This window comes from Arachis hypogaea, chromosome 2, assembly GCF_003086295.3.
Source record: "Arachis hypogaea cultivar Tifrunner chromosome 2, arahy.Tifrunner.gnm2.J5K5, whole genome shotgun sequence".
Classification (NCBI taxonomy): domain Eukaryota; kingdom Viridiplantae; phylum Streptophyta; class Magnoliopsida; order Fabales; family Fabaceae; genus Arachis; species Arachis hypogaea.
This window is the reverse complement of record NC_092037.1, coordinates 30,712,309-30,723,796: the sequence shown is the minus strand read 5'-3', so window position 1 is coordinate 30,723,796 and position 11,488 is coordinate 30,712,309. Positions and strand designations below refer to the sequence as shown.

Here is an 11,488-nt window from a genome sequence, read left to right as displayed (position 1 = left end):
TCTTTTAATAATATTAATTTTTTTACTGTACATAGTATTCAATTATTTTTTAGTTACATCTAAAAAAATTACACTTAATTACATTAATTTTTATTTTAAATAAATTTATTTTTTTATATTTTTAAAGAATTTTGATCCATTAGAAACAAAAGGTATAATTTATATTTTATTGTGTATATATTATTTTTTTTTCTTTTCTACAAGTTTATATACTAGTCATTCTACAAATATTTCATGATAATTAAAAATCTTTAAGAGTAAAATTATAAGAAAAATTAATTTATTTAAAATGAAAGTAATATGATTAACTGTAATTTACTTAGATATGATTAAAAAATAATTGAATACTATGTATAGTAAAAAATTGATATTATTGAAGGATAAAATTAAAATTTATTTCTATGTATCATTTTTGTCCCCAACATTTTCGTCCTATTTAAGTCCCTAACGTTTCAAAATTGTCTCAATTTTATCCTGCCGTCAATTCTGTTAATGGATCTCTAACAGCAGGACAACATTGAGTCCGTTTTAAAATGTTAAGGACTTAAATAGGACGATTGAAATGTTAGAGACAATTTTAAAACTTATTGAAAATATTTGGCACAAAAACGATACTTTACTCTAATTAATATTATCCATTATTCAAAAATAAATTCGCGTAGGTAATTGGTTCGTTAAGCTTCGGATACAGTAGAAGTCTTGGCTTTGTATGAAAATTATACACGTAGAAAAGTTATCAAATTTAACGTCCGAGGAACAACCGAATAAACATTGTGATGAATAATTTTTTATATTTGAATTAAAAAGACATCAAAGTCAAAAAGGCAAAGAAAGGGCACACCGGTTGGTGGGGTTCCTAACCTTTTTATTTATTTATTTCTTATTGTTGTTATCTTTTTTACTTTATCTTCATTTGATTCTTCCCTTTTAGAAGGAGATTGAGGAGAAAAGAGTTTCAACGGTGAAGAAAATTATACTTTAGTCTCATCATTCATTGTAATGTGTGAAGGAACTTATAATGCAAGTTTTTGACTTGTTAAACATGTTAGAATCAATGAATCGTTGCACAAATATTACAAGAAGTTACATTTGGTTGTTAACAAATCATGGGACCAAACTTTGGTTAGGAATATTGACTTGTTACACTACTAGATTATGATTTGGATATCTTTATATTAATTATTACATTTAAGGTATATTATAGTAATAATTAAATATATATAATTAATTAACTATAAATATTTTAAAATATGTGTTTTTACGAAAATAGAAAAAAGTATTTCTTATGATTGGTGGTGTTGTTTAATAAGCCTCTATGCTACATTTAATTTCCACTCTTAATAGCTTCATTTCTTTTAAGGTAGGGGGACATCTTTGGTTTCAGTGTTGTCTCAATGGATCCAATGAAAAAGACATTATAACAAGAAAAAATAACTGTAGTCTACATAACAACTTGAGATTAAATTAAAGTTGCTAAAGCAAATTCTTTATGGCATCATCACAATGATTCATGAACTTCTATGTCTGTGTTCTTTAATCAAATGGCTCTTCTTGGAAGCGTGTGAAGGCAAAGAGGCTTGAAAGCCCCACCAAAACCATAATAGCATGATTAAAAATAATAGCTTATATATTAGTAAAATTCTTATTTAGTTTATGGTATAAATCAATTTCATCTTATATATATATATATATATATATATATATATATATATATTGTTTTTCTCTAATTTTCTTATATTTTATTAAATTGAATGACTAAGATTTTTTTTTTCTGAAATACAAAATGTTACTTTATAAAGGATGAAAGAATGGTTTTCAACTGATTTTTTTTTATTTAATGTTAAATTCTACTGTTGGATTTTTTTGGTTCCACGAATACTTTTGAAATGACAAATTAGTTTATTTTTACCGTTAGATTTTTATTTTAATTTCGACAGTAATATGTGATAGAATTTATTTTTTATATAAAAGTAAATAATTACTGTCGGATAATTTGCCACAAAAATCGGTAAAATATTAATCATTTTTATAAATTGATATATATTTAAATATATTATATTTTTATTATTTTGTTATCAATATTTATTTTTAAATCACTATCAAACAAAATAAACAATAAATAGTATTTTTATTAAAATAATATATTAAAATATACGTAATCAGCCAAGTGTCAATATATGTTTTGTGGTTTTTGTAATTGTTTACAAGCAGTGTTTGGTGTTTGTCTTAATAGACAATAAAAGCACATCTCTTGTTTTCGGAATATATATATATGAAATAATTATTATGGTGAAAAAATTATGAATAACGACATAAAAATTTTTGTTTCCTATTGCTTCAACAGGTTAAAGCTGAATATTAAAGACTTAGCTTGTTGGATTATTACAACAAATTAAAATCTCTCAATGAAAATAAAAAAGAATTATGATAGATTTCGTAATAAGTTTATCTCGTAACTTTAAGGATTTTGATTTAATTTGGGTAATTATAAATATAATAACAAAGTCAGTTCATTTTTTTTGGTAAAAATAATTTTTATTATAGTTTGGTATGTTCAATTTTATGTTGATGAGATAATTAAGTTACATAAAATTCTAATGTAAATTATTTTAAATTGCAGACATCAGTTCATCTCTTATTTTTAAAATTTTTTTCAGTGAGTGTTAGGAACTCGTCTAGATCTTAGCACAACTTTTCATCTTTAATCCAATAGACAATCTGTAACACCCTATTACATAAGATTTAATGCTGCAATCGTAAGTCAAAGGTGACGAGATATTACGATGCATAAATAAAAAATTACATATATAATATTTTGAAAAATAAAGATATATATAATTAGGAGCTAGTGAAAGGAGGATAAATAAAAGCAACAATCGTCATCACATGCGAAGCATTGCATTAAAGATAAGAAGGCATCGATATACCCAAACAAAAGAGATAATATATATATATATATATATATATATATATATATATATATATATATATATATATATATAAAAGATCCAAAAATAAAATACATAAAGTACTAGTCTCAACCAGCGAAAAGAAGGTTGGATATAACTTATTTCTCCAAAGTACATAACCTCTAATAGGGATATACAAATACATATTCAAAAGTGGAGAATAATACTACGTAATTTAAAATAAATCCAAAAGTAAAATCTTTGCTTTCGTTAAAAGGAGTCCTGCACGTTCAGCGAGATGCATCACATTTTATATCTAAAAAATCAACAAAATTCGACATCGGGTGAGAACCCGAAGGTTTTCAGTAGAGTAATAATTTCAAATAGAGATTATGTAAAATTATAAAAATCCGCTAGACAATCCTAATCTCCAAACACACCAGATTTAAGTCTAGGGTTCTACTAAATCCAAACAGAATTAACATTCTAAACCTTAATTATATATTTACCTCTAGTCTCAATTGTTTTAAGTAAATCATCATCGTCTTTGTTTAGTCTCAAACAATCATCATTATCAAAATCCAATCTCAATAATATCAGTTTGTTCTCAATATCACAGTGTACCGATAATCATCAATTCAGTTTAGTTAGTAGCAAGCACAAGTAAGAAGTTCAAACACATTCAAGAGCAACTACATCAATTATGGCAGTTAGCAGTTAAACAGAAGTAATCACATAGACAAACCAAATACAATATGCACACTCAACCAATTTCATGTAGATGTATATGATGTATGCCTGTTCTACTGACCATGAACTCGCATGTCGGTTAAACTGCCAGAACTTGACAAACCCGATAGCTAACCCAAATATTGATGTCTCTCTTCTATACATCCCCAGGAGGCATTACAATCAAAGGAATATGTCTTACCACCTTTTCCTGGAGGTAGTCATTAGGGGGAATAAATTGAGGGATTAGTGTCCTACACCTTGCAGACAAAGAGAAAACATGAAAAAAAATACATCGAAGGATTAGTGCTCTACCATATTTCCTACATCCAACAAAACATAATCACAAAGAATGCAGATAAATACGTAATTCTCGAAACCTACGAACAAACGAAATTAACCACCGTCCTTGTTATTGGAGTCTAAAGGTAATTATCATAGGAGTTCAAAATTCAGGAACCAAATTTCTTAAGCGGGAAGGAGGCCGGGGGAGGATGTAATATGCAAGAGAGAGAGATAAAGAGGAAGATAATATTCATGTTGATAAAGTTCTAGGATTAGCTTGTTGAGAAATTTATCCCTTAAGCGTCAATTATGACTTGATTCGGACTATAACAAATACCATCTTATTTTTTTAACCAAACACTATATGAGCCCGTTTGGGAAGTAAAAGAAGCTACTTTTTTTTAACTTTTGGATTATGAAAAGTCACAATCTATGTGTTTGGCACTATTTTAAAAAAAGCTTTTAACTTCCCGAAAAATTAATTTGCAGCTTTTTGAAGAAGTAGAAATATATGACTTCTTGCTTCTCGAGAAGTCATTCTACCACTTACTTAAAAAAAATAATTTTAAAACAAGAAAATCTACTTTCCTTCTTGTCTCTATGAAAAATACTGACCCTTCATCACCATTTTCACACAAGGTCTGCTAGAAGCACTGGCCTTCCACCATCATTCTCACGCAATATTCCAAGTCTCACCATTTTTACGTAATATCTGATGGAAGTATTGATACTCCACATTTTCAGACAATATTACATTTGAACAACTTATTGCATATATTCCTTCTAAATTTTTTTTATCATTTTATCACTATTTTTTATTATTAAATTTGTATTCAAGTGTGGTATGAAATTTCAGTTTTAATTTTATTTTTTTCATATATAATTTTATAGCTTATTATTATTTTCATAGTTAATTATAACAAGTTCTTGACCTCAATAAAGGAGAAGAGAGTTCTAATAGGAGTAAAAATAAAAAATAAAAAATAGCAATAAAATATACATTGACACACATTTTATATTTATTTTTTATTTTTACCTATCATATCATACACAATATTAGTGATTAGGTTATGTAAAATTAACATTCAATATTAGAAAGTATTTGTTATCATGGTTATTTTAATATTCATTCTCTTTTATAAAAAAAAAATTATTTTTTGAGTTATTTATTCAAATGCTACAACTTTAAAATAAGTATTTTTATAACTAAAAATCCAAACACAAAATAACTTATTTATAAGCTGCTTTTAATAAAAATTCTTATATTTTAAGCTCCTTTTTCAAAAGAAATTATTTAAGTTATTTACTCAAACTGGGTTATATATAAGATATTTCTACTCCTAATACAAATTTATTATGATTAAGAGTACTGCTAAAGTTAACAATTATCTTTCTTTTCTTTTTCCCTCTTGATATATACATAGTTGGTGAGAATTTAATATTCAAGATAAGATGAATAAAGCAGAAAGTACAAACTAAAGATAATTTTAGCATGATTGGCTACTAGATTTATATATATATATATATATATTGTTAAAAAATATTTTAGTTAAATATGTTAATCTAATCTTAAAAAAATATAAATATTTTATAAATAAAAAATGTCATTTTCTCAATCAAATAACATTTATAAATAATTCTCTCTAATCAATTCTTTACTAAATTAGTATTGATGATGAGAGCATTTATATTTAAATATTCATAACACAGCTAATAAACTTTGGGAGTGGAAAAAACATATATTTTGTAAACCTGTAAACAAATTGCATGAAGCTTATATAATATATAGAAAGCAATTTGGTTAATTAATTAGTTAATGTGGTGTAGGACCAAAGAATTATGATAACTACTTTTTACTAGTATATTATTATATACAACTTAATTAATTGAGAATGTAAGTTAGTAATTAACTTATCACACTTGGGCACATTGCCATTGACGGACACAAAATGTGAAAATGCACGAAACCTACCGTTGTAGAAACTTTCATGCTGCATGCATGAATTTATAAGATGCCATAACTTGAATTGGCAAGATTAGGATGAAAACCACTAAGATTTCTGTTAACCATCTTAATCAATTCCACAAAAGCATGCTTAAGATCTATCTATAGTGCCTAACTCTTAGAAATCTAGTATTAATTTTTGTCATGTACGATACTAATCAATTAATCAATTAATTAAGTCAAACCCAAATGGTTTATAATTAATAATTGCATATTCCTATACCAGATTTTTATTTAGAATTTATGTCCAATAAGATGATAACTTCGTATTAATTATTATTCTTCCTTCTATATGTGGGGTGTGTTAGGTTCGAGTATGCTTTCATGAGAAACTTTATGTTAACAAGAGAATGATTTTATTTTCCCTTTTCTAACTGTTTGGCTTCACCAGCTGTTCATAACTTTTTGCCAACATAAATTTGACAAATTAAGTGACAGGTAGGTAGTCTAAAAGTTGAAGGATGCATTTCCATTATTGAATCGAGATATATTCAACAAATTTAAAACCATAAAATGACAGTAAAAAAAAAAAGAAAAAAAATAATAAACTTGTGTAGTAAAAAAATGGTGAAATTGAAGTTGTAAATGAAGAGAGAATATATAAGTTGTTCCATTGTCGGTAACATTTTTTTGACGTATAGTCTTTTTGAGGATGTGATTCATTGTTTGAAGGTTTTTTTTCATAGAGTACGTAGTTGAAATGAAGTGATGACTCTGAGTTATAATAACTCAGTTAGAGAGTTCTTTGTTAGAAGCTCTTCAACGCTTATGCTTAGAGTGATCGAGAAAAAATGGGGTATACATGTAAAATATATTTGGACGCTTAAATCAATAAGTATTTAAGAGGTATATAATAATGTTATGAATATAGAATATTAAACACATAAAATAAAATTTATAAAACTTATCACGTTTCCTTTGTTGAGATATAGAAGGTGTCTTAGCTTTTATAGATATAAAGTTGATGGAAAAGTATAGGATATTTGTCAATTTATTGTAAATAATAATTAATTATTATATTTTAAACACATGTATAAGGAGACACATTCAATATATATATATATATATAAAAAGACTCTTCCATTAGACATAGTTATAAAAAGACATTTTTATTAGACACTTCTATTAAACACAGTCATAAATAAGAATTGGTAGAAGTTGCAATATATGAGATTTTAAAAGGTTGAAGCATAAGTTTAGTTCTTAACATATTCATAGATAAAGTGCAGAGTAGATAAAAAGATAGCTAATAAAAGAATAAATTGTTAAAATTTATTCAATGTTAACAGTCGTAGTGTATGATAGGTGTTCTACAACTTTTTTAGATTTGATTGTTTCTTTATTATTATATGTTGTTCTGTTTAATTTATGCTAAAAAGACTTATAATAATCATCTTATCGTGATAGCGTAAAAGTTGTAGGTGTTATATTTATTTTGTATGCTCTTAAATCTTATATCTTTGATGAATATTTGTGATTGAGTAATTATAAAAATAAATTGGTTTAATATCTATTATATATTTTATTTAAATTATAATAGTGATCAAATTTTTTTTCAAAGTAAATAATGCGATTTTTTCATAAAAACATCGTTTGAATGATTGTGAAATTAGATTATACCATAAATAATGATAAATATCTTGGCATTAGATCTACTACAAAACAAACTTCTAAGAATATCATTTCGTATTATATAATTTAGTTATATTTTTTTACCAATCTATATTATTTGGATTGACATATTTTTAAAAAGGGTTATTCAAATATTTTTTAAACAACAATGCTAGGAACCAAAAGGGTATTAGCCAAAAACTAGCCAAATACCTCTGGATGAATCCAAAATCTCTACGAGTTAATATATATGGATATTTCTTTTGCTAAATATCAGAATGTTTCTTTTTCATACTAAATGAATGTTCTTTTATATATTTTTCGAATTTTTTTGTATTACAAATGTGAATGTCTCTATTTTTTTAAGAATTTCATAATTTTTTTAAATTTTATAGATATTTAATTATTTTTGCTAAAATATAACTGGATATTTCTTTTGTTAAGTATTAGGATATTTTTTTTCATATTAAATGAATATTTTTTTTATATTTCTGTAATTGTTCAAGGACTCCTTTTGGTTAAAACCAAGTGTGTAGTTTGCAGTCTCTTTAATCATCAAAATGACACCTAATATCCCAAAATGCAGAGAGCAACATCGTGATGATACCTCTACCGTGCGACTACTGCGACTCCAAAATGGCAATTATCTTTTGCCGCGCTGACTCTGCCAAGCTCTGCATCTCATGTGACCAGCACGTGCACTCTGCCAACGCCCTCTCACTCAAGCACGTGCGCTCTCAGATTTACGATAACTACCGCAACGAACCTGTCGCCGTGCGATGCGCCACTGACAATCTCATTCTCTACAACGACTGCGACTCCGACGCACATAACAGTTCCTCCGTCACCTCATCCCTCCATGCCTGCCACCTCCTCCATGGCTTCTCAGGCTGTCCTCCCCCCTCGAAATCCCCGCCGCCTTAGGGATCGAGCTCAAGTTCAACTCCAACTGCAACGGCGGCTCCAGTAACATATCTGGTTCACGAAAGGGAAGTGGTTCTTGTCGACGGTGGCGAATCCGACGAGCCAGATGTCGATGATAGAAGAGGAGTGGGTCGCGGTGAGGAGGTGAAGAGGGTCTGACGGTGAGAGAGAGGGGTGTGTGTGTGTGATTGTTGGAGGTGGGTAGGTTAATGTGAGAGAGAAGAGAAATGTTTTTATAGGTTTTAATTAGGTTTACTTAATCAATTTAAAATTTTTAAAATTTTGAATTTAAAAAATTTAAAATTAATTAATTATTAATATAAATTAATGTAGTTTTGTTTAATTTTTGGCGGGTAACCTCTTGGTTCCATATATATATATATCTTATAATTTAATATAATTTAATTTATATAGATACATGATTTTTACAATTTTACTAATTATTGTAATAAATTCTAGAGATAATTTTTATAAGTTATAATTTATTTTTTATCTGCATATTCAACTTTTAAGAATAACCTTTTAATTTTTTATTCATAAATAGATTATTTTCTACTTTAATATATGAAATTTTTTATGAATTTTTTATTGCATAAGTCACTTTAACAAAAATAAATTAATTTATGAACATTTAAATTTAAATATATTATCTATAAAATTATATAAAAATTCAATTATATAAAATTCAATAGTTTCTTTCAAAACATACTTAAATATATTATCTGTTATATATAATCATTAGGATAAACAAGCAAATATAAATTAAATATATAATTTAATTTTAATTTAAAATAAAAAATAAATAAATGGTCAGAAAAATTGCAACCAATTTTGTTTTTAATTTTTTTTATAAGTTTATTTAAAAGTAAAAATTTTTTTATAACCACTAACATCGTCAATAAAAAAAATTATAAGTCTTATAAAAAATATATATAAGATAAATAACATATATATAATTTTGTATTTTTAATCGTAAACTATGGACAAATTAAAAAAAATCTTATGGATCAACATGCAATTTTTTATATTTGTATTTATTTTTTATTTTTTAAACTTATCAATATTTAAGTTATCTATACATCACTTTTCAAAATATTATTGTTATATCGAAAATAATATTTTCGATAAAGATGTTATTGAATTCTTTGAGAAGCCAATGTTCGACAAATTAGACTTCGATCATTGCCAAGTACCAAAATATTAGAATCGATGAACCTCCAAATATATGTCAGAATTAACTTTGGATTGGAGCTAATGAAGTACTCCGTTAGGTACTCTCTATTAATCGATTTGAAAATTGAAGAGGCAGACTCGACGGAGGTCAGCTGATCGAAGAAGAGGTTACTGGTGTCGAAGATGGTAGACAGAAAACCAAATCGAAGGTAAAAGCTTCAATCTCTAAAGCAATTTGTTAGTTGAAAAAAGAAGTGAAGATTAACTACATAGGATTCATCGAAGATGGTCAATCGATGAAGGAGATGATTTTGATCGACTAGGACTCATCAAGAAAGAGTGAAGCAATCGAAGAAGTAAAAAAGTTAATAAGTGAAGATGTTTAGTGGTAGTTACAGACGACACTCAAGGAGAGTGGGAACAGTTATTCAAGGATTGAAGACTTCTATAAATACGTGAAAGATCGAAGGAACAAAGGTTGGAATCTTTTCAGAGAAAATACCCACACTCACATCCCCAGCAACTTTCTGAGTCAGTCAAGAGTCTTTTTCTTTGAATGATTACTTCCATGTCATTACTTTTTATTTAAATTTCCTACAACTTTTCTTTTCATGCAATTTATCTTCTTTGCAATGTCATTTCGATTCCTTTAAATTCAGCAACTTTTATCCTTTTCAGTCTTTACCTTTTTTACTTGCCCTTTACCTTCCAAACACTTTTCCTTTCTGTAATTCGATTTCCCTTTTATTCAAATCTTTTATGTTTTATTGTCATTTCAAATTTCTGCAAATCTTGGTTTCTTCTACTTTGCCACTGTCAAAGGCATGGATTTTGATGCAAAATAAAACTGGTACTCACAAAAAGGAGTAGGCTTCGCTTCCAGACCATTAGATATCAAACCACCATCGATTTGCTAAAAATCGACAAAACAATTATGATTTTACAAGTTATAATATATGATATTAGTTATTGTTATATATATGAAAAATGTGACTTATTTACGTATTGTTTGAATTACAAGAATTTATAGGGAAATAAAATGTTGAAAAAGAAAATGGATGAAAAAAATAATTTTTCATTGTTTGGATCAACAAAGAAATTGAATGAAAAAAAAGGTGTATGTAAAATTCATGTAAATTTTCAAAGTTGCGAAAAACTTACGGAGAAGTGCAAACATGGGTAAAAGTACATAGTTACCCTTTAAATTATAATTTATATATAATATATAAAAATATTAATGTAATTTTACTCCATTATAACATCCTATTTTCTTACTTTTTCTTCCATCTAAGTAAAAGAAAAATTTTCTTCTATTTTCTTTCCATTCATTTTTTCTTCATCTAAACAATACAAAAATATATTTTTCTTTTCATTTTTCTTTCCTCTCATTTTTTTCTTTCCATTTTCTTTCCTCTTATTTTCCATCTTATATCCAAAAAATAGTTTAGTGTTTATCCATTTATCTCCTATTAATATTGTTATAATAAGAATATATGTGACTTTATAAAAAAGGGATATATCATATATCCTAAATTTTAATTATCTAAGAATTTACCGAGTGACTGAAATAGCTCCACATCACAAGCCAACGAATGCTATCAATAGGGATGATCATAAAAACAGCGAAAACATGTATTTGCAAAAATTACTGTGATTTAGGGTTAGATGGAGACCTTGAAATTCTTACAACCTGCCACGCGAAAATAGATGGGGACTAGGGGGTGGTAAACGGGATGAAACCCGTCAGGTCAGCCCGCGTAATCCGTCAAAAAGGGCGGGGTGGACTGAAAATTTGAGACCGCCAAATTTAAAAATGGATTTTGGCGGGTTTCGGTGGGGCGAGGCGGGGTAG

General features: G+C 27.1%; 1 protein-coding gene across 1 annotated transcript; it reads left to right on the top strand.

The window, feature by feature from the left end:
• The first annotated feature begins 8,139 nt into the window (after positions 1–8,139).
• Positions 8,140–8,463, top strand: LOC140176927 (zinc finger protein CONSTANS-LIKE 13-like). Its single transcript, XM_072208501.1, has one exon. It carries the CDS (start codon positions 8,140–8,142, stop codon positions 8,461–8,463), a length of 324 nt encoding a protein of 107 aa, XP_072064602.1.
• The last annotated feature ends 3,025 nt before the right edge of the window (positions 8,464–11,488 follow it).